This window comes from Mustela nivalis (genome assembly GCF_964662115.1).
Source record: "Mustela nivalis genome assembly, chromosome: 2".
Lineage (NCBI taxonomy): Eukaryota > Metazoa > Chordata > Mammalia > Carnivora > Mustelidae > Mustela > Mustela nivalis.
The window spans coordinates 156,953,172-156,976,365 of record NC_139021.1 but is presented as its reverse complement, the minus strand read 5'-3'; the positions used below and the strand labels follow the sequence as shown (position 1 = coordinate 156,976,365).

Here is a 23,194-nt window from a genome sequence, read left to right as displayed (position 1 = left end):
CTGGGAAACCCAGGCGCCAGGAGCCGTGGGAGGTCGCTTGGGAAGCCCAGCGCTCGGGCGAGGAGGGGGACAACTGGCGAGGCGCCCGTGGCCCTGCTCCCTTCCTCGTCGTTACCTGCTCGCTTGCGGGGGTGTCCCGGGGCGGCCGGCCTCTCCCGGCGCTGTCTCCCCACGCAGTTGCCCATGCTGGCTCTTTAGTCGGGCCCCATGCACCGGAGGCGGCGGGCTGGTCGGCTGCTCCGCGCTTCTGCCCCGGACGGCGACGTCCCGGGTCAACGGCTCCTGCCTCCCCGCATCGGGCGCTCCTCGATCTTCCCCCCGGGGGCGCGCTCTGCCCGGGCGCCGGCTTTGCCACAAACTTTGCGGGCGAGGGGAGTTAGGGAGGGGGCCGATTCCCCAGCACAGTCCCAGGTGGCCGGGCCAGGGGGGCCCGCGACGGTGCCCGGCCGGAGACCAGCTCCGCTGGAGGGGCGGAGAGAGGGGGCGGGCACCTCCGCAGCTACTCCCTGCTCGCTCGGGGCTCCCAGCTGGGGCCGGCCCCCCGGAGCCTGTCACTCACCTGCCTAACCCCGCCCCAGCCCGGCCCCGCTCCCGGCCGCCTGCTCGCTGTGCCCGCGCCTCCGCCGCCACCCGCCCCAGGTGCGCATGTGACCGACAGCACCGCCCCCTCGGGCCGGGCCTGATTTTCTCATTGGCTTCCCCCAGGGTATGTACCGCCCCTTGGCCCCACCCAGCCAGGTACCCGCCCCGCCATCCGTCTCCCGGGTAGCCCGGCCGGGAATTATTCGCCCTCAATGGCCCCCGGCTGCGTGCCCAGCAGCCGCCTTCCCTGCCCGCGCCACCGCCCCGCCTCCAATCCCCGCCCCTCGGGGAGGGACCGTTCCATCCCTCCCTGAAACTGCCTGGCCAGGAGCCGGCAGGCACGTGATCCAGGGAAGCGCCCCGCCTCTTTAACCTTAGCCAGGCGATTGGCTCAGGAGGCGCGTGCGCTCAGAGGCCCGTCCCGTGCCACCGCCCACTTCCCCTCCCACGGTCTCTGGTTCGCGTCATGGCCGCCGCCGCCGCTCTGGAGGCGGTGGCGCCTACGGGCGCACTGTGGGGCCTCGTGCACGACTTCGTCATGGGTCAGCAGGAGGGCCCCGCTGACCAAGTGGCTGCAGGTATGGCAGACGGCGCCGCGCGGCTTCCGCATGGGGCCGACAAGAGGGGGCGGCCTCAGTACAGCCGCGGGGCGGGAAGGGAGTGAGGAACAGCGGTGACTTTGAGAGATGGGTCTGGGGCTGGTTGTGAGCACCGCATGCTTAAGAGCCGCAACAAATGGAGAGTCGCTTGCATCTTCCTTAAAGTGCCTTTACGCCACTCATCTTAGTAGACAGTCACTCTGTGCTCCAGCTGGGGTTAGAGAGTCATTACCGAGTCACAGATGAGGAAACTGAAGCCCGGAGAGGGCAAGAGACTCGCACATCAGGCAGGGGGTGCAGCTGGGACTCAGCTCCAGGTTCTCCGGTCCAGAACCTGGTACTCCCGCCGCTAAACCACATTGTTTGGCGGAGGTTGACGTGAGAAGCAGCGTCTTCCGCGGCATCAGCTCTAGTCGCGTGGCATGTTGGGGGTGGCCGCGCGGCGCGATCTCTGACTGGCTGTCAGAGGAAAGAGGAGGGGAGAAGCCAGTCTTGGGCGGGGGGGAGTTTGAGATGTCTAGTGTATGCTCCTTAAGACTTTCCCTCCGTTTCTTGGTAAAGTTCTTGATTAATTTGCTTCGTGACTTTTTTATGTGGTGTTTGTTTTTATCTTTTCCCCGATCTCCAGTTTCCTGCTTTTGACCAGTTCAGGGATCTCTCAGTTCTCACAGCTTAATCTAGGATTTGAGTAAAACAAATTCCAGATTTCCTTGGGAGTCAGAGACTTAACTCTTTTAGGGGGAAAAAAAAATCTAAAAAGTTGAGTGTTGGGAGGCCTTCAGGCTTGTTTACGTAATAGAATACGAAATTATCTCGTGAATACAAATGCGTTTTGTCTGTTTTTGGAAATTTTGCGTGCTTGGGAAAAAGTAAGACATTTCTCTTGAAAATTGAACATCTTAACTTTTAGAAATGAATAAAGTGAATCTGTGAGAAAATATAGTACTATGGTCCTTAGCAGTTCCACTTTCATTCAGTCATCCCACCATTATTGAACACATATTTTTCTCCAAACACGATACAAAGCAATAGGAATATAAATACAGATCAGACTTGATCTGTGCCCACCAAGAACTTTTACTGTGGTGGGAAAGTCAACCATGCAAACAAATAGTATTATCACATCTAAAAAGGGGTTGTATGGGATATGTGCAAGGTGGCAAGGAAGCATCAAAGAGCAAAAGCCTGATGCTGTCATTCTACCAAATTTTAACTTCTTACAGCTTTATATAGTACGTTATCAATGCCATTTTCCCCAGTGTTTTATTTTGAAAATTTTCAAACATACAGCAGAGAATTTCATAACAGGCACACCTACACATACCACCTAAACTACCATGAACATTTTAATATAACTTGCTTTGTCGGATATCTTTCTGTCTATTTAGATTGCGAATATCAGTACACTTCCTCCTAAATGCTTTGGTAGGCATATTATTAACTAGAGCTTGTTTATAGTTTATTTTGGTGTACAATTTATATTCAGTGAAGTGTACAATCTTAAGTGTAACGTTCACTGATTTTGAAAAATGCACCCGCCTACCCCCTACTGGTATAGCAATGCCATTTGTAACTATTCTTTCACATTTATACATTATGAACAATAATTTTGGAATTTTCAAATTCAAAACACACTTGACAGCATGGATAAGGACTGCCAAGTACTAAAAATACCTTTGTAAAATTTATATTTTTTTATGCCTGAAAAAATGACCTAAACTGTTGTCTAGTTTAAATTTAACTCAGCTCAACTAAGACTGTAACATTAGCCCTATTGTAATTTAGCCCTCTTGACTAGGAAAGGAGGTTGGTAGTAACATAAAGTTGAAAAGGTTTGGTGGAGTTGGATTATGCATAACCTTGGATTCCAGGCAGAGGGATTTGAATGAGCTATTGTAGGTAATAAAAATCATTGTAGATCCTTGCGCAAGGGAGTCATATAATGAAAGCAAATTTGAGAAGGATTAAATTGATTTTCTCAATCTGAGATCACAGCCCTAGTTAAGGTTTTGAAGGCTGACAGAGTTTTGAAGCATTCCCAGAATAAGATGTGCTTTCTAATCCAGCATGAGTCTAGTTTTGTTAGCACTAAAGCGACCAGCTTTCTCTTCAGCCTCTCAAAGCAGCAGCGTGTCCTACAAATTGTAAATGCAGAAGGAACACCCTGTAATCACAGGCAGCTATGACCAACTTTGTTTTGCACCTTTGCTGTGGAATTCCTGAAGAAAGTAGGTGTCAGGTGTAAAGGTACAAATGATGGAAGAGAAATGACCCAGTAGGCTAAGGGTTAAAGACATAAGAAAAAAATTTTTTTTATTTATTTGACAGAGCATAAGCAGGTGGAGTGGCAGTCAGAGGGAGAAGAGAAGCAGACTCTCCACTGAGCAGGGAGCCCAATGCCAGGCTTGATGCTGGGCCCAATCCCAGCACCCTGGGATCATGACCTGAATCTAAGGCAGATGCTTAACCAACTGAGCTACCCAGGGGTCTCAGGGTTTAAGACTTTTCATTCTAGAATTCAAAGGTTGCAACTACCTGGCCCCAGCCCTTATTCTCACCAGTGCCCTCCTGGACCTTCAGTGCCAGGCAGCTGCCTGGATTTGCTATTCCCTGAGTGTTTTCCTTCCCACTTCCTTTTGCTAACTCCATCTTACTAAAGTTAGACCTCAGATTCAAGACCCAGCTTGAGAGCTTACTGCCTGCCTCCCAAGTGTTTCCGGATTACTCTAGCCAGACATCATCTCACACTTCAAAATCTTTGTATTTATTTCTCAACCACTCATTTATTAGCACTTATTAGCAGACTTGTTCATAAGCCCTCATTTATTAGAAGACTTGTTTAGTAGCTTTTCTGTATCTCTCTCCATATCCTATCCTATGCCTACCACCCAAGTCTCCTGGAGACTAACATAAGTAAGTATGCAGTAAAAAGCTGTGTAAGTGAATGGAATGAGAGATGTTGAAGGAAAAATCTGTGGAATTTGAGGCCTAAGTAGTTACAGGGCTTGAAGGAGGAGGAGGACTCCAAGATGACCCCAAGCTTTTGAGCCTAAGGATGAGCAAATGGAGGTTGGGAAGGAAGCTGATTTTGAAGAGTGTGAGGTTTGGACATCTTGATGGATATAAATTTTCTTCCTTTCCTTTTCCTTATTTGGATTTTCTTTCGTTTTGGTCTTTATTGTATTTTCCCACTTTCATGGGAGACCACTATTCCTGAAACCAAAAGACTGTTAAGCAACAATAAAACAGTTCTGAGAAATGTCTGTGGCATCCTCAGCAGAAAACGCATTTTTGAGAGCTTGATTAGAACTGATTGGGATTTTTCTGTCTCCTGCTCCTTCACATCCTTCCCCCTTCCTCCTTTGGCTGCTCCAGATTCTCAAGAGGCTGCAACTCCATCAGACAGAGGTCTGATTGTGCATTCGTCAGTCTCATATAAATACTACTTTGATGACTCCTCAGTGTTCCACATGAACTAGTGCCCTGCTGAGGGAAGTGTGGGTAGTTAGGAGGTGCTGGTAGCTCCATTTTTAGAGTAAATCTTGGACACGCTGGAAAAACTTAGGTGTACTTATGTAGGGAAAGGAACTTACGCTTGTTTTTCCTTAATGCCAGTGAGACTACCTTTAGGAAAATTAACTCCTTATTAGCTTCTTTTATCCCAGGAGTCCAAGTGCATAATTAATGATATTTCCAGATATTCAGGTATTTTTTTATTTGGGAGAACTTACAGTGTTAAGAGAATGAATCACTTAAAGTTAGTGATGGATGGTTCATAAACCCAGGAATTTTATTCCTTTTTTATGCTAACTAAGTCTCTGTTTATATCACTATGGTAACACCGAGCTTGTTAATGCTATGATTGTTTTAAAGGTCTTTCTGCTGGGTTCCTTATGAGCTCTCTGTCTGTATTTCTGTCTCCCGGCCTAACCCAGTACCTGATTTATAATAGGTGCTTAATAAATGTTGAATGAATAAATGAAAACAAATACACATGACAGTTTTGTTAAAGTTAAGGAGAAACACAGTAGGGTATTATTTGATTTTTGAGAACCAAGGAGGGCTTCACAAAAGAGTTAACATTTTAGCTGGGTCTTGAAAAATTGAATTTTGACAAAGGCCGGAAAGAGGCATTTCAAACCATGCGAACATTTACAGGATTAAGGATATGGAAGAGCTTGATATGTTGGGACATGTGACTGAATGATAGAAGTCATGACAAAAAGTGAAGCTAGAGGTGATTTGCGGGCTAAATTGTGAAGGACATCAAGCCAGGGATTCAGGTCTTAGGCAGTAAGGAGCAAAAGGAGATTGGTGGGCAGAGAAGTAATTGTGCATTTTAGGGAGGTAATTCTAGGTAGAATATGGATGAATTAAAAGGCCTTTTTAAAAAATTGAGGTAATGGGGCACCTGGGTGGCTCAGTGGGTTGGGCCTCTGCCTTCGGCCCAGGTCATGATCCCAGGTACTGGCATCGAGCCCTGCATGGGGCTCTCTGCTCAGCAGGGAGCCTGCTTCTCCCTCTCTCTCTACCTGCCTCTTTGCCTACTTGTGATCTCTCTCTCTCTGTGAAATTAAAAAAAAAAATTAAAAATTGAGGTAAAATTCGCTTTAACCATAAGACTACAGTTAATTGGCTTTTAACATTCATGATGTTCCACAACCATCACTGGTATCTATAAATTCCAGGACATTTTTTAGTACTCCAAAAAGCAGAGGATTGTTGAAATATAGTCTGGTTATAAGGATGAAAGGGAAGGGTCATATTTTTTTTTTTTTTTAAAGATTTTATTTATTTACTTGACAGAGAGAGATCACAAGTAGGTGGAGAGGCAGGCAGAGAGAGAGGAGGAAGCAGGCTCCCTGCTGAGCAGAGAGCCCGATGAGGGGCTCAATCCCAGGACCCTGAGATCATGACCTGAGCCGAAGGCAGAGGCTTAACCCACTGAGCCACCCAGGCGCCCCGGGAAGGGTCATATTTAAAAGACATTTCTGAGGCACCTGGGTGGTGCAGTAGTTGAGTGCCTGACTCTTTGTGGCTCAGGTCCTGATCTCCGGGTCATTAGACTAAGTCCCACATCTAGCCCTACGCTTAGCACAGAGTTCACTTGAGACTCTCTCTCCCTTTCTCTTTGCCCCTCCTCCCTGCATGCACACGTGCATAATAAATAAATTCTTCAAATAAATAAATCTTAAAAAAAAAAAAGACATTTCTGAGGTAGAGTCAACAGAACTAGAATAAAGTGTTATATTTAGTTACCTTTGTGAAAACATCTTCAGAATACTGATTGTAGTTTTTTGCCACCATATTCACCATTTTCCTTTCTCTCATTTATTATTCTGTAACAGCTATACAGCTAATACAATAGCTCTTCATTTTTTCCTAATTTTATATTACTTTTATACTTCATTTGTCTTTTATGTTTGTTCTGCATTAATTCAAGACAGGATCCTTATAAAAAGTGCAGACCAAAGGTTCTGCCAGGGGGGTTCACCCATGTACTGGGATTCAAGAAATCATATACAGATGGGGGTTTATTTGTAATTAAAAGCAGCCTGTTGGGGCGCCTGGGTGGCTCATTGGGTTGGGCCTCTGCCTTCAGCTCCGGTCATGGTGTCGGGGTCCTGGGATCGAGCCCCACATCGGGCTCTCTGCTGGGTGGGGAGCCTGCTTCCCCCTTTCTCTCTGCCTACCTCGCTGCCTACTTGTGATCTCTCTCTCTCTCTCTCTCTCTGTCAAATAAATAAATAAATTTTTTTTTTTTTTTAAAAAGCAGCCTGTTTCATAGTACTGTATACTTCATGATGAAGAAGTCTTTTATATATCAAATTTGAGGTAATCTTGACTAGTAAGGGATGTGGGGGAACTTTGTCCAGTAGTGAAAATAGTTCACATCTTGATTGGGGTATTGATTACTCAGAGTGTATGTTTGCTAAAACTCATCAAGTTATACTGTTAATATCTGTGCATTTCACTATATGTAAATTATACCTCATTTTTAATGAAAAAATTAGGGGCAACTGAGTGGGGCTTATTAGTCAGGTCCTTGTTTTATAGCACTTAGGTATTTCCAACAGTGGACACTCGACCAGCATCCACAAAAGACTTTGCTGGAGAACAATGATGATTTAGTGATGTTCTTTGCTAGTAACAGTTGTCAGTCCTCTATAGCTTCCTATGCACAATTGCTACCTCTGTGGCCACTACTGAAATTTAGTGTTTAGATAGCGTTTTCAGTAGAGTTTCTTGCACTTTGTTTGGCCAAGACATTCCAAAAGATACCCTTTTCCACCTTCCTAAATTGTGCAAAACTTTTTTATAGTGTATAACCCAGAAATGAGTATCTCCATTCACTTCAGTGTTGCCATTAAGGAATTGCGTACAGAGCTCAACTGTCAGTTCCTTGGTTTATCCTGTTAGTCTGGCTATTTTCCCTTCCCCCACCCTAAAGCCTGCACATTTTTTCCCTTGGCTCTTTCTCAGGAGCAGGGGCAGCAGCTGGGCCTTCCACACCCTGGCACGAGCAGGGCTAAGAGTGCCTGATGTCTAAATTGGTGCCAGTCACGAGCTATGAATCCTGACTAGACAGCACTCCTTCTCTCAGTCGGTTTGGACTTACTCTAGTACTAGAGTGAGCCTCTACCCAGTTCTGCTCGCAGCTTTGTTCTGAGACCACAGACTTAAGGAGTTTTCTCAAGCCTCTTGACTCTAGCTAAAGTCTGGTGTTGGTGAGAGGTAACTTATTAAGTCCAGCATTTGGAGTTAGGTGGGCCCTGGACCCAGCAAAGGCTGCTGGAAGTAATTCCCTGATTGCCACACCTTATTGAGCTAGAACTCCTCTATTTTAGTCAAACCCTTAGGAAGATTGATAACCTTTTATTCTTTGTTTCTTTCTTGAGAATATATCCTAAGATGGTCCTGGTGGATCTATGTGAATTATTGTTGTATTGTTAAAATGTATTTATTTATTTATTTGACAGAGAAAGAGAGATCACAAGTAGGCAGAGAGGCAGGCAGAGAGAGAGGGACAAGCAGGCTCCCTGCTGAGCAGTGAGCCCGACATGGGGCTTGATCCCAGCACCCTGAGATCATGACCGAGCTGAAGGCAGAGGCATAACCGACTGAGCCACCCAGGTACCCCTAAAAATGTATTTTAAAGGGATGCCTGGATAGCTCAGTCTGTTAAGCATCTGACTCTTGATCTCAGCTCAGGTCTTGATCTCAGGGTCGTGAGCTCAAGCCCCATACTGGGCTCCACACTGGGCACGGAGCCTACTTTTTAAAAAAATGTATTTAAAAAAATAAATAATATGGGACACCTGGGTGGCTCAGTCAGTTAAGCATCTGCCTTCGGCTCAGGCTATGATCCTGGGGTTCTGGGATCAGGCCTGTATCAGCCTCACTGCTCAGTGGGGAGTCTGCTTCTCCCTCTGTCCCTCCCCGCTGCTCATGCTCTCTCTCACTCTCTTGCTCAGGTGTACTCTTTCTCAAATAAATAAATAAAATCTTAAAAAAAATAAGTAATATATTCACATGGTGCAACATTTAAAAGGTACAAAAGGATACACAGAAAAGTCTCCCTTCTGTCTCAACGGGGAATGCAGACTGTGACAAATGAATCTACTGTATTACTAATATCTAATGTATCCTCACTAAAGGCAGGAAACTGTAAGGCTAAAGACAAATGCTGCACTCTACTTCTAAATCTGTTTCTCACAGAGGTTGACAATTCTGAAAATAATTTATAGCTATACTAGGTTGGAAAACGAATAAAAGGTAGATAATAGGAACCAGATTTCTCACTGTCAGAGAAAAAAATTACAAATAAGATAGGGAGGCTAGAATGGACCCTGTGGTCCTGAATTAGAGCTGGAGACTTTAATATGATTTTATGTTTACTTTAATATATATGGGTAGGGGCACCTCGGTGGCTCAGTGGGTTAAAGCCTCTGCCTTCGGCTCAGGTCATGCATGATCCCAGGGTCCTGGGATCGAGTCCTGCATCGGGCTCTCTGCTCAGTGGGGAGCCTACTTCCTCCTCTCTCTCTGACTGCCTACTTGTGATCGGTCAAATAAATAAATAAAAATCTTTAAAAAAAAAACTGATCTCGCTCTTCCCACATATTAAAAAAAAAACATATATATATATATATATATATATATATGGATAGAAAAATAATGAAAGATACTTATGTAAACATAGGTTAATATGTATATATATTTCCCAGCTCTCTCTAAGGAGGGCCTAGGAGCAGTGGTATCCCAAGCACACCCAGATCTTGGTTTGTAATACTATTTCCCAATAAAAGGAACTAAGACTTCTTGAAGAAAAGTGAATTCTACAGCTGAATCAAAGAAATTACAGGATGAGCCAGTAGTATTTTGTAGTGCTAAAAAATAAGAAAGTACTTAAAAAATAAAATGATAAGGCATCTGGCTGACTTAGTTGGTAGAGCATGTGACTCCAGATCTCGGGGTCATGAATTAAATAAAGCCCCATGCTAGGTGCAGAGATTACTTTAAAGAAAAAGAAAGAAAGATAGATAGATAGATAGATAGATAGATAATGGGCTGGCTGCATTTCAATAAAACTTTATAAAAATAAACAAATAAAAGGATGGGACAAGAGACAACCTAAAAAACTACCCATTAAATATCGAATGATTTTGGACAGTAAAATAACCTCGTATTGGATTATAACCTGAAGTGTAAATATACATTAGTCTATGCTGATGTAAAATAAATGAGTGAATAAATAAATGGGGAAAAGAAATGAATCTTCCTTACGGAATAACTCCACATAATGTAGGTAGGTATATAGATACTTTTAGGAAGTGGAGCTTAACTTCTGCTTCCCCTGTGAGTGTTAAGTGGGGCTAAGTGACTCCCTTCCAAAGAAGAGAGCCTGAGAGGGGCACCTGGGTGGCTCAGTGGGTTAAGACTCATATCATGATCTCAGGGTTTGGGGATCAAGCCCCACATCGGGCTCTCTGTCCAGCAGGGAGCCTGCTTTCTCCTCTTTCTCTGCCTACTTGTGATCTTTCTCCCTCTCTCTGTCAAATAAATACATAAAATCTTTTTTTAAAAAAAGCATGAGAAAGGAATAATAACTATAATAAAATAATAACTATGTAGTGCAGAGACGTGGCTGACACTACCTTGACCAAACGATCAGAGTTAAAATTACCAGTAAGTCTTACTGATATTTTGTACTCCTGGTATGGTATGATATAAGATGAGAAGGGCACTTCACCTCTTTGCTATACACCCAAATTCAGGGTCATTCCGTAAAGTACTTCTTTGGGATATCAAGGTCATAAAGAAAAAGACTGAGCAACTTTCACAGACCAGAGGAGACCAAAAATTTACGATGGCTAATTGCAATGTGGTATCCTTAACTGGATCCTGAGACAGAAAAATGACATAAGTGGAAAAACTGGTAAAATCTAAATACAGCCTAGAGTTTAATAGTCATATACCAATGTTAATCTCTAATTCTAAAATTATTCCATAATCAAACATCTGTTTTTTAAAAAAAATACCTCTCAGCCCACTAGCTATTCAATGTCCCTCCTTAGAGACAACCAATATTACTAGTTCCTTTTATCTTCTAAGTGAATGAATGAATGAATGAATGCAAATAGAAACAACCCTCCCTCCCATTAAAAACAATGCTGCACACTTAGTAATACATATATACTATTAATGTACACTGCCCTACTTTAGACATGTCCCATTATCAGTGTGTGTGCACACACACATTCAGTCGTTCATAGGTTATTTTTCTATCTGGCTGCAAAGAATTCCATTGTATTGATATACTATAATTTATCTAACCCTTCCTTCCTTCCAAGATTACCTACTTATTCATTTATTTATTTGAGAGAGAGAGACAGAGTGAACGAGAACACAAGCAGGGTGAGGGGCAGAGGGAGAAGCAGACTCCTTGCTAAGCAGGGAGCCGGATGTGGTGCTCCATTCTGAGATTCTGGGATCATGACTGGAGCAAAAGGCAGATGCTCAACCAAGTGAGCCACCCAAGCACCCCTATTTACTGATGGCCATTTGTTGTTTGAAGTTATTTGCAATTATAAGTAACTCTGTAATGAATAACCTTGTACATGCATTATTTTGCACTTTTACAAGTATATGGGATAAATTTTTAGAAGATTCCCTGGATTAAAGCATATGTACACTTGTAATTTTTATTAAAGACATTGTCAAATTGCCCTCCATAAAGGGTTTGTGCCAGTTTATACTCTACCTGCAATATAGAAGACTGCCTATTTCTGCATACCTTCACAAAACATGGGTGTGTTACAAAGTTTTTTTTTAATCTCTGCCAATCTAGTATGTTAAATACAAAGTTTTTATATAGTTTAATTTGCATTTCTGGGGTGAATATGGGTATCTTCTGTAGAAAGCAGGTTCATTTTTTTTTTGTCCACTTTTAAATTCCTTTTAAAATATATAGTATGTTCTTAGTTTCAGAGGTAGAGTTCAGTAATTCATATTCGCTGGGTTTATAATACCCAGTGCTCATTATATCACATGCCCTCCCTACTGCCTATCACCAAAGTCACCCCATCCCCCCACCCTTTTCCTCTCCAGCAACCCTCACGTGGTTCCTTTTCTTTTCTTTTCTTTTCTTTTCTTTTCTTTTCTTTTCTTTTTTTAAGATTTTATTTATTTATTTGAGACAGAACACGAGGGGCAAAGGGAGAGGGAGAAGCACACTCCCCACTGAGCAGGGAACCTGAAGACGAGCTCAATTCCAGGACCTTGGGATCATGACCTAAGTGGAAGGCAGATGCTTAACTGAGCAACCCAGGCGCCCCTCTCTATTTCCTATAATTAAGAGTCTCTTAGGGTTTATCTCCCTCTCTGATTTTTTGTTTTATTTTTCTCTCCCTTCCCCTGCTCTTTCTTAAATTCCACAAGTGAGTGAAATCATGTAATTGTCTTTCTCTGGTTGACTTATGTTGCTTAGCACAATACCCTCTAGTTGCATCCATGTCATTGCAAATGGCAAGATTTCATTTTTTGATGGCTGAGTAATATTCCTGTGTGTGTGTGTGTGTGTGAGAGAGAGAGAGAGAGAGAGAGAGACATCTTTATTCATTCATCTCCTTGTTGATCTTTTTCTCATTGATTTGTAGAAGCTCTTTATATGTTGTCAAAAAAGCCCTTTGTTACAAGAATTGCAAATACGTTTTCCCAGTTGGTCTTATGATGTATTTTTGTTTGTTTGTTTTTGCCCTGCAGAAAGTCCACTTTGTTTTTAATGTAGCTGATTTTAACTAGTCTTTTTTTTTTTCCCCCTTAATTAAGGCTTCTGAGTTCTATGTTATACTTGGGAATTTTCTCATTTTTTTTTAATCCATTTGAAAAGTTTACTTTGATGAATGATTTTTTTTTTTTTTAAGATTTTATTTCTTTATTTATTTGACAGAGAGAGATTGCAAGTAGGCAGAGAGGCAGGCAGAGAGAGGAGAGGAAGCAGGCTCCCTGCGGAGTAGAGAGCCTCATGCGGGGCTCTATCCCAGGACCCTGGGATCATGACCTGAGCCGAAGGCAGAGGCTTTAACCCACTGAGCCACCCAAGTGCCCTGATAAGTTATTTTTAGCCAAGATTTTTTTTCCCAAATATTTACCCAATCATTCCAGCACCATTTGTTGAATAGTCTGTTTTTTCTATTAATTGAAGTAGGATTGAATAGAACTGAAATAGGAAAAATATACATTTGTATCTCTTTCTGGACTTTATTTCTGTACCATTGATTTCTTTGTTTAAATATGAACTCATACTATACTGGTTGTCTTTTGTTTTTTTACTTTTGCTCTAGAAATCTTCAAGTATATTCAAAAGTACCCACACAAAAAAGTACACACTAATTTAGTTATTGTGACTTTATAACAATTTTTTAGTATCTGGAGGCTCCACCTTCCTTCCTGCCCCCATCACTCTTTCAGAATTTGCCTAATTATGTTATTTTTTGCACTTTAACTTTAGAATAAGCCTATCTAGTCCCTCCCAAAATAAAACTTCTACCAGTATTTTTACAGGGATTATCTTAAAATTATTTTGGGAGGTATATCATCTTGGAGTCTTTCATGAATATGACATGCTTTCGATTTGTTCAAATTTTCTTTTGTTAATCTTCACTGGTGCTTTACGGGGCGCCTGGGTGGCTCAGTGGGTTAAGCCACTGCCTTCAGCTCAGGTCATGATCCCAGGGTCCTGGGATCGAGCCCCACATTGGGCTCTCTGCTCAGCGGGGAGCCTGCTTCCTCCTCTCTCTCTGCCTGCCTCTCTGCCTACTTGTGATCTCTCTCTATCAAATAAATAAATAAAATCTTTTTTTAAAAAAAATCTTAACTGGTGCTTTAAAGTTTTCACTATTCAGATCTTTTTTTTTTTTTTTTTTTAAGTTTATATCTAGGTGTTTTTCTCCCTGCTCCCCTCCTTTTTTTTTTTTTTTTTTTTTTGCTATGGTATATAAGGTTTTTTTTTTTTTTCTTGAGACCATTTTACAGGGTATTGTGTGTATATATGTATATGTGAGGGTTCTTAATTTCAGAATATTAATTTTGTACCCAGCTACCCTTTTGAATTATTTTACTTGTTTCAATTATTTCTCCTGGATTTTCAAGGTATACAATCATATCTACAAATGATATATTTATTTCCTTTTTAGTTTTTACAGTTGAAGTGGCATGTTTGAAGTGTTTTAGTAATACCTCTCATGTAGAAGGGGCTCTTGGCAAGCAAGAATAGTTGGCCCCAAGGTACAAACCCTAGGGTGGGTGGAAACATTGGTAATTAGAGCCTTTGAACCCTAAGACTGCCTTTTGTTTTTTCATGTTTTTTCTTTTGTTTCCTCTAGATGTGAAATCTGGAAGCTATACAGTGTTGCAAGTGGTGGAAGCCCTTGGGTAAGAGCCTCTGTTGTTGAGCGCCCTTCTCTAACCCTGCCTGTGCACTCTGAAAGGTTATTTTGTACACTCCTGCTTTCCTGGGGCTGACTGGTCCTGAATTTCTCCTCTGTAGGCCAACACCCCCCTTTCTTATCAGTACTTCAATCTAAGCTTGTGTTTGTCCTGAAATAAGTTTTATGCCACCTGACTAAAGTTCCTGAGGAAGTGTTGGAAGTTTCTGGATCAGCCCACAGGTGTGGGGTGAGATGGGTGGTTGAAGGCCATCAACTGTTAAGTAGAGCTGGGATTCCTCCTGTGCTTCTCAGAAGACCCACCTGCCCCATGGGATTCTAGTCAGCATGGCTCTGACTCAGAGCTGCTCCTTGGCTCTGCCTGGGGAGTTGCCAGGAAGCTGACTTTGCCCCAGATCCTCACTGTAGGAAAAGCATTGGGGAAACAGCTGGAAAATCAGGATTAAAACCAGATATCCAAATACCAGAGGAAGTATGTTCTTGTAGTCTGATGTCTGCTTTTCTCCTATTTTATACTTGGTAGATCATCTAAATTGACAAGTCTTGTTTGCAAACGTTGTTAACTGTCACAACCAGCTTGTCTTCTGAAGCAGAAAACTAGAAAATTGGGAGGGTGGGGTGGAATGTAGGTCACTATTATGCATCTTTCCCACATAAGAGACCACTTGGCCTTTCTGCACACGTGTTCTTGGTCCATTAAAAAAAAAAAAACAGCTTTATATATATGATATATATAATTTAAATATGTAATTCATATCAATTTTTATATATGATATATAGAATTCATATATTATAATTCATTTTTTATGTATTGACAGATTTGTGCAACCCTTACTTCAATCAATTTTAGAACATTTTCATTGCCTCAGAAAGAAACTCCATGCCCATTAGCAGTCAGTATTCCCTCCTTAGCTCAGCCCCTGGCAACCACTAATTTACTTTCTACCTCTGTGGATTTGCCAGTTTTCAAAATTTCATATAAACAGAAACATACAACATGTTATCTTTGTGACTGGTTACTTTAACTTAGCATAATGTTTTCAGAGTTTATCCCTGTTGTATCTCTTGTGAGTACTTCATTTCTTGCTGAAAAATAATCTGTTAGATGAATATACCACATTTTGTTCAACAGTTCATCCACTGCTAGTTATGGGTTGTTTCCAAATTTGGGGTATTCTGAATAATGCTGCTATTAGCATTTGTGTACCTTGGTCTTTTTTTTTTTTTTCTTAATTTTTTAAAAAGATTTTATTTATTTATTTGAGAGAGAATGAGTGAGACAGAGTACGAGAGAGGAGAAGTTCAGAGGGAGAAGCAGACTCCCCAAGGAGCTGGGAGCCCGATGCGGGACTCGATCCTGGAAGTCTGGGATCATGACCTGAGCCAAAGGCAGTCGCTCAACCAACTGAGCCACCCAGGCGCCCCTTGGTCCATTTTCAAATGCACAGTTTTCTACTTCTGAACAGGGTCCTTTCGACAAGATCCTATTCTAGGCATCCTGTCAAGGGTGATTTAATTTTTGCCCCTTTATCTCTAGTTACAGATATCCTTATCCTTGAGATTTCAGTCAAATGTCCTGGTCTGCTCTCTTTCAGAGATCTTCTACTACATACAATTACAGTTAGATTTCTTCTAGTATGTTTAAATGTAATCTATATAAGAGCTATTTTAAAATAAATCACCTTATTGACTCAGTCCAGGTTTTCCCATTCAACAATCTTAAATAGTTAAAACCTTTATTCTGAGCATCTTACTTTATAAACTAACAGTTATAAAGAATTTTTTTTCCCCTAAGACCTTGGTTGCTGTCAGCGTTTTTCCCTTAGCAGTAATGTATTTATTCTCTGTTTTGGTATAAGTTGCAGCTGCCCATCATCTGTTGAGCTCTGTGGGTAGCTGCTAAGCTCTGTCTCAGAGGAATGTCACTCTCGTGTAAGAGTAAGCCCAATGCCCAGTCAGTGCCTAGAGATGGATCCTTCTGTTGGCTGTGGTGTCAGATGAGCCTCTAATGAATGCCAGCTCAATCTGAGGATTGGCTCTTTAGGCTCTGGCTTTACCATTTTCTGTAACACTAGGCACCTACAGAATACATTCCTGGGCTGGCTTCTATGCCCAAAGGATCAGTGTGACTAATTTCAAAATACTTACTCCTTCAAAAGTTTGGTGGGGCCCTGGGTAGCTCAATTGAGTATCCGACTCTTGATCTCAGCTCAGGTTGTGATCTCAGTGTTTTGAGTTCAGGCGCTGTGTTGGGCTCCACCTACTTAAAAAACAAACAAACATGGGGCTCCTCTATGGCTCTGTCAATTGAACGTCTGACTCTTGATTTCAGTTGAGGTCATGATCTCAGGGTGGTGAGGCTGAGCTCTATGTCAGACTCCATGCTTAGCAGGGAGTTAGCTTAAGATTCTCCTCTCATTTGCCCTCTCCCCCCACTCGTATGTGTGCATACTCTCTCTCTCCCCTAAATAAATAAAATATATATTTTTTTAAAGGTATAAACAGGATTATGTCAGGCTCTCTCTACCCTTACTTTCCCCCAGGTCTTCTCTAGAAAATCCAGAACCCCGAACTCGGGCACGAGGAATCCAGCTTCTGTCACAGGTGCTACTCCAGTGTCAGTCCTTGCTCCTGGAGAAGGAAGGTACTGGTATCACTAGTAGGAGTGTCTTCCTGGATTGCTGAGCCAAGGCCTTCCTTGTCTATTCAAGCCAACTTTACAGGGAGGGAGGAAAGAAGGGAGGACACAAGGAATCTGTGGACTACTAATTCAGCATCTTCATTCCTCACTGGTATATGTGGCAGAAATGATAAGAATTGGGACTGAAGACACTGGGATTTCAAATGTAGCCTTGGACATATTTTCAGTGTATTTTTCCCTCTCTGTAAAATGGACAAAATAGTGCTTCTTAGATGGAGTGGAAAAATATGTAATGCTTTGAAGTCTCAAGGAAAAAAGCCAACGACTTAGTTTTCTATAGCATATTAGGCAAACCACAACCTGTTTTTATAAATAAAGTTTTATTAGCCTATAGCTGCACCCATTTATTTACCTCCTGTTTATGTTGCTTTTATGTTACAGCAAATTGAGTGGTTGTGACTGATATTTACTCTCTGACCCTTTGAGAAGGTTTGCCAACTCCAGTTCTGTAGAAAGGAAGTTCTGGGGTAAAAGTGGGTTCAACTGTGGACTTACATGAGAATGGATAATAAAAGATGTTCACATATTTTCCTAACCAAGCCACCTTCTAATGGGAGGGCAGGGACCTATCTGTTAGTGAAGGAGAAAATTTGTAGTGAAGCCCAAACAGGAACAGCCTTTACAGACTTTAGAAAGGAGTCTGTGTAAAATAATGGCTACATTTCTGGTCTGTGCAGTGGTACACCTGATCCTGTTTTATGAGAACCGGCTGAAGGACCATCATCTTGTGATCCCATCTGTCCTGCAAGGTTTGAGGGCACTTGTGAGTTCTTCTTTTTCATTACATACTTTGTTTGCAGAATCCCTTTTCCAGTGAATTCTGTCCTTGTCCTTTTGGGGGTGAGACTCCCAAGTGCTGAGGAGCAAATGCCCAAATGTGGGACTAAACTAGTGTCAGCTAACTTTACTTCTGTTTATAGTCTAGAGAGTAAAAATATTCTGGGGGGACTGGAATTCAGAACCAGAGTGGAAGGAGCTGCAGAGAACTAATCAGATTGAGAAAAGGGACCACATTTCACATTCTTAGCACAGTCTCCTAAACCTGGATGTTGTGTTTCCCACTGTAGCTAATTAGACCTCTTTTGGGATTGTCTTCAAGGCTAGAATTCCCTCCATGCTCACACATCTCTTCTCCCCCCAGAGCCTGTGTGTGGCCCTGCCTCCAGGGCTGGCTGTCTCTGTGCTTAAAGCTATCTTCCAGGAAGTCCACGTCCAGGTGAGTGAAGACAGTCACTTTTATATTCTCTGTCTTCCAGCTCTGACATATATGATAAGGATTAGGTGGCAAAAAACTGCCTTCTAAGTTCTGAACTTTTTAAGGTCTTTGACCTGGTTTACATGCTAGTCCTTGTTAATCTATGTAGAGGAGCCAGGCCATTATGTCTGACCTGTGTCCTCTCACACATGAAGAAAGTAAAGCAGACAGATTTTGGTTATTGGCCCCACTGCTGTAACTGCTAGGCCAATAGCCATACCCTTTCTCTGCATTTCTTCTTAGGTTCATCTTCTGTTTGTATAAAGAACACTGTCCACTTAGAGATTGTGAAGCAGGAAGTAGTTTTGTCCGCTTAGATATTCTTTGAGCACTTTCTTTACTTAGTTCCGGTCTCTTCCACCCCCAAGTCTCTGCTGCAGGTGGACCGACACACAGTCTACAGTATCATCACCAACTTCATGCAAACCCGTGAAGAAGGTAAGAGGCAGGGCTCTTTGGCAAGTCGTAAAAACAAGCACATCCTTTTTCACCCCATTACCAGGACTCATGTTTAGCCTGGAAGTCATATAGGAGACCTAACACTCTGAAAAGAATGAAGGGAAACTGAGAGGTCCACTCATTCCCAAGTAAAGGAATGGTAGAGTTTGGGCTAATATTTTAAATTCTTACTTCTAACAGTTATATACTGATACAGATCTCTTCTTTACTGTGTGCTCTTGGAATAGGAAAACAGAAAATGTCTGCTCTGGGAGGCAGCAAACGTGGGATAGCGATAGTAGAGGGAGAACACAAGCCAGAAGAAAGCCCAGCTTTCTATCTCAAGGGAGGGTAGTGACCTGTTCTTTCCTCCCCAGAGCTGAAGGGCCTTGGAGCTGACTTCACCTTTGGCTTCATCCAGGTAATGGATGGGGAAAAGGATCCTCGAAATCTTCTGGTGGCTTTCCGCATCGTCCATGACCTCATCTCCAGGGACTATAGCCTGGGTACGTCCATATAGCCTTGAATTAGCTGGTTAGGACATGTCAGATGAGTGAAAATTATAAGTTGATCTCATTGTTTCTCTGTTACCTTAGGGCCCTTTGTGGAGGAGTTGTTTGAAGTGACGTCGTGTTACTTCCCTATTGATTTTACCCCTGTAAGTAGCCCCTTTTATTCGTTCATTCATTTGTTCATTGATTCATTTGAGTATCTTTGAGTCCTCCTGTGAGTTAGGTCCAGTTATCTAGGCACTGAGGAACAGCAATGAACAAAGGAGACAATCCCTGCCCTCATGAGGTTACGTTTTAGTAAACTGGGCACTGGAGAAGCATTTGCCATCGGAGGAAGGATTCAATTCAGTGGGTATCTGGGGGCTCCTTAAACTCCTTAACAGTGTGCTTAGTGGTGAGGGCTACAGGATTGTAAAATGTGGCTCCTGCCCTTAAAGACTGAAACATTTAAGTAAAAATACAGGATTTGGGACCAAAACGAGTGGTGGTATAGCTGTTTAGAGAAGACTGAGTTCAGTGTGAGCTAGAGTAGTCAGGAAGGACTTCACAGATAAGAAGGGATTTCATTTGGTTTCCGAGGAATGGTAGGATATAATCCTGGAGTCTGAGGGATGATCTCAGGCAGAAGAAACAAATTGACAAAACAAATAAGACCCAGTTGAGCGCAGCATATACAGCATGCTCTGACCCCCTTGGGTCTTCCTCCCACTCTGCATCTTGATATCCCTTCTGCTTTCAAAAACTCAAGAGTCTCACCACTGTATGGATAGGCATGGGTATGTATACTGCAAGCGTTAGTGGTTTCAAAGAAATGAAAGGAGTTAAATCACAGGACACCAAATAACATCTGAGTATTGACTTTTAGTGTTTTTAAAGTTACACAGCCATCTTTGCCGCAGGGAATTGCTTCCCAGCTTATTCCAGGTGACACCATGGTTGTTGGGGCCACCTGTCTTCTAAAATTCTCTTCATCTCTTCTGTCTTGGTCTTCACTACTTCTAACTCAGAAGAACTTATGTCTTTTGAAATCTTGAAAGCTCTTTATCAGGGCACCAGGTTTCTCTGTTCTTGCTTTTTTGTTTGTTTTGAAAAGATAATACGTTTATAGAATCCAAAATCTAAATGGTGTAAAAAGGTGAAAAATATGTCTACCGTCATTTCATTCTCTGTTGTCAACCAGTTTTTATCAATTATGTCTGTATTTTATAGAGCTTTTCATCCATATAAAAGCAAATGCTTCCCTACCCTTCCCAGTGGTAGCATATGAATACACGTCTGTACTTGGCCTTTTTCACTTTAGTATACCTTGAGAGAGTACTCTGTATCAGTAAATAAATTAGTTCTTTATTCGTTATGACTGCATAGTATTCCTTTCAGTGGGAATACCTAATTAATTTCACTAGTCCTCTGTGGAATAAATGTTACTAATCTTGTGTTACAGGCAATGCAATTTACATATCCTATGCATGTATCATTTCACATATATATGCGGTGTATATATGAAGGACAGATTCCTAAAGTGGAGTTGCTGGTTTAGGGCAGGAAAGAGTATGTCATTCACTTTTTTGAAAGGTAATAGAGTGAGCATGATTCAACAGGTAAAGGATAGGGACGTGAAGCCTTTTTATACCCCTTTTCTGCCGCCACCCATTTTCCTTTTAGAGCTCATCACTGCACCCAACTGCTTATGCATTTTCTCAGATATTCCAGGCAAAAAAAAGAAGTTAGATAGTGATAGGACAATTTCTCTTATTCAAGCAGATTATTTTTTTTAGCTCACTGTTCCGAGATCAAGCATCGCATGCTCTACCTGAGCCAGCCAGGTGCATCTCAAGCAGATTTTTGTATGTTCTTCTGCACTTCAGACTATATGGGAAGCAGAAAGCTCTTACCAACCAAAATGACACACCTGGCTTTAGTGTAACTCTTTGTTACACTGAGAAAGTATTCTTTATGGTCCTATCAATCCCTTTTAGCCACATGCCATCATCATAGTGGGTCGTATCAGTATAAGTGATGGTTCCTTTGATTTTCACTATGCATATGTGCTCACTGTAGCAGGGGCGGGCATATTTTCTGTAAAGGACCAGATAGTGACTATTTTAGACTTTGCAATTTGTATCTTTTCCGTCTCAACTCTTCAACTCTGCTGTTCTAACACAAACGGCCATAGACGCTGGAATATCGTAGTGTCTGTATTGCCAATAAAACTCTATAGGCATGAAAATTTATTGTTTTATTTGACAGAGATCACAAGTAGGCAGAGGCAGGCAGAGAGAGGGGGGAAAGCGGGCTCCCTGCTGAGCAGAGAGCCTGATGCAGGGCTTGATCCCAGGACCCTGAGATCATGACCTGAGCTGAAGGCAGAGGCTTAACCCACTGAGCCACCCAGGCACCCCTAGGCATGGAAATTTAAATGTCATATAATTTTTATGTGTCACAAGGTAGTATTCTTTTGGGGGCGCCTGGGTGGCTTAGTTGTTTAAGCATCTGCCTCCAGCTTGGGTTGTGATCTCAGGGTCCTGGGATTGAGCACCATGTCAGGCTCTGCATTCAACAGGGAGTCTGCTTCTCTCTCTCTCCCTCGGCCCCTCCCCCCCTCCACTCATATTCTCTCTCTCAAATAAAATCTTACCCAAAAAAAAAAAGTGCTTTTGATTTTTTTTCCCCAAAACCATTTAAAAATGTAAAAATCAGAGGACTGAGAGAACACTGATCTTGATGAGCACCAAGTAATATATAGAATCACTGAATCACTATATTGTACACCTGAAACTAATTTAACACTGCAAGCTACACTGGAATTAAAAAAATGTAAAAACCATGCTTAACCATACATATAGTCTCAACTGGTTGCTTCCTACTCCTAGTGCAAAGGAGATACTGAATCTTCCTTCTTCATCATCCTTGGGATTCCTTTATCCTTTCTTTCGGATCAGGAACCCTATTTCCTCAGGCCCTCTACTGTACTTTTATCTCTAAGATTAGAGATGTTTGTCATACCTTCCCCCAAAAATTAAACCTCCAGATTCTGCCAGAGAAAAGGAGGAGCTGGGAAGCAATCTAGGTGGTCAGATTTGCTTCTCTAACCCCAATCCCAACTCCAAAGGCGCCTGTTACTGCCAATTGCAAAGCTTTTTTTTTTTTTTTTAAGATTTCATGTATTTATTTGACAGAGAGAAATCACAAGTAGATGGAGAGGTGGGCAGAGAGAGGGAGAGGGAAGCAGGCTCCCTGCTGAGCAGAGAGCCCCATGTGGGACTCGATCCCAGGACCCTGAGATCATGACCTGAGCCGAAGGCAGTGGCTTAACCCACTGAGCCACCCAGGCGCCCCAATTACAAAGCTTTTTGACATCTAAAGTGTATACGGGTAGTTACTCAGCTTTATCCAAGCCTACTGAGGATTTTGTTGTCTTGGCTCTGTTGAGTCATTTTCTTACCCATCTGCTTTTCAGCTTCTAAAATTTTATTGCCAGGACCTCTTAACCTATTTTCTTCAACCTATAGCTTTGTCTTTTCTTTTTAACTTTTAATTATTTTTTTTTTAAAGTAATCTCTGTACCCAGTGTGGGGCTTGCACTCACAACACCAAGATCAAGAGTTGCATGCTTTACCAACTGACCCAGACAGGTGTCCCTAACTTTATGTTTTGTTTTAGTAATATATTTTTTAGATTTTATTTATTTATTTGAGAGAGAGCACAAGCCAGGGGGAGGGGGAGAGGGAAAAGCAGCCTCCATGCTAAGCAAGGAGCCCAGTGCAGGACTCGATCCCAGGACCCTGGGATCAGGTCATGACTTGAGCTTTACAGACTGAGCCACCCAGGTACCCTGGCTTTATGTCTTAAAAGAAAATCCCTTTGCTGTATTTTTGGTGTTGCTTCTAAAGAAGAAAAGGAAAATGTGATACATGTTTTTAGTCTGGCTTTTTGACACAGAAACCGTCAATGCTTTTTTATGTTTCCAGAATTATACCTTTTTTTTATAAGGGTGAAAAAATAGAAATGTCCATCAAAGGGGAATTATTTAAGTAAATTTTGGCTCAACTATACAATGAAATAGTATCAGCCACTAAACCTAAAGTTGTGAAAGAATAGTTTAATACCATAGAAAAATTGACCTAATATATTAAGTAGGTAAAAAGATCATAAATCAT

The 23,194-nt window shown here is 42.2% G+C and overlaps 2 protein-coding genes across 5 annotated transcripts in view; one reads left to right on the top strand and one right to left on the bottom strand.

Moving 5' to 3' along the window:
• The window catches only part of UBTD1 (ubiquitin domain containing 1), a 52,624-nt gene extending 51,787 nt beyond the window's left edge, over positions 1 to 837 (bottom strand). The window contains exon 1 of the mRNA XM_082722192.1: positions 116 to 837. Coding sequence (XP_082578318.1) covers positions 116 to 185 — 70 coding nt within the window. The 5' untranslated portion in view covers positions 186 to 837. The remainder of the gene's footprint in view (positions 1 to 115) is intronic.
• A 132-nt stretch (positions 838 to 969) lies between these two features.
• The window catches only part of MMS19 (MMS19 homolog, cytosolic iron-sulfur assembly component), a 33,626-nt gene continuing 11,401 nt past the window's right edge, over positions 970 to 23,194 (top strand). Inside the window, exons 1-8 of one of the 4 annotated variants that reach the window (XM_082722151.1) lie at positions 970 to 1,160; positions 14,069 to 14,117; positions 16,675 to 16,775; positions 17,510 to 17,595; positions 17,974 to 18,048; positions 18,456 to 18,525; positions 18,903 to 19,031; positions 19,122 to 19,183. In XM_082722151.1, coding sequence (XP_082578277.1) covers positions 1,049 to 1,160; positions 14,069 to 14,117; positions 16,675 to 16,775; positions 17,510 to 17,595; positions 17,974 to 18,048; positions 18,456 to 18,525; positions 18,903 to 19,031; positions 19,122 to 19,183 — 684 coding nt within the window. In that variant the 5' untranslated portion in view covers positions 970 to 1,048. The remainder of the gene's footprint in view (positions 1,161 to 14,068; positions 14,118 to 16,674; positions 16,776 to 17,509; positions 17,596 to 17,973; positions 18,049 to 18,455; positions 18,526 to 18,902; positions 19,032 to 19,121; positions 19,184 to 23,194) is intronic. The other 3 variants (XM_082722152.1, XM_082722153.1, XM_082722154.1) reach the window with 3 other exon arrangements.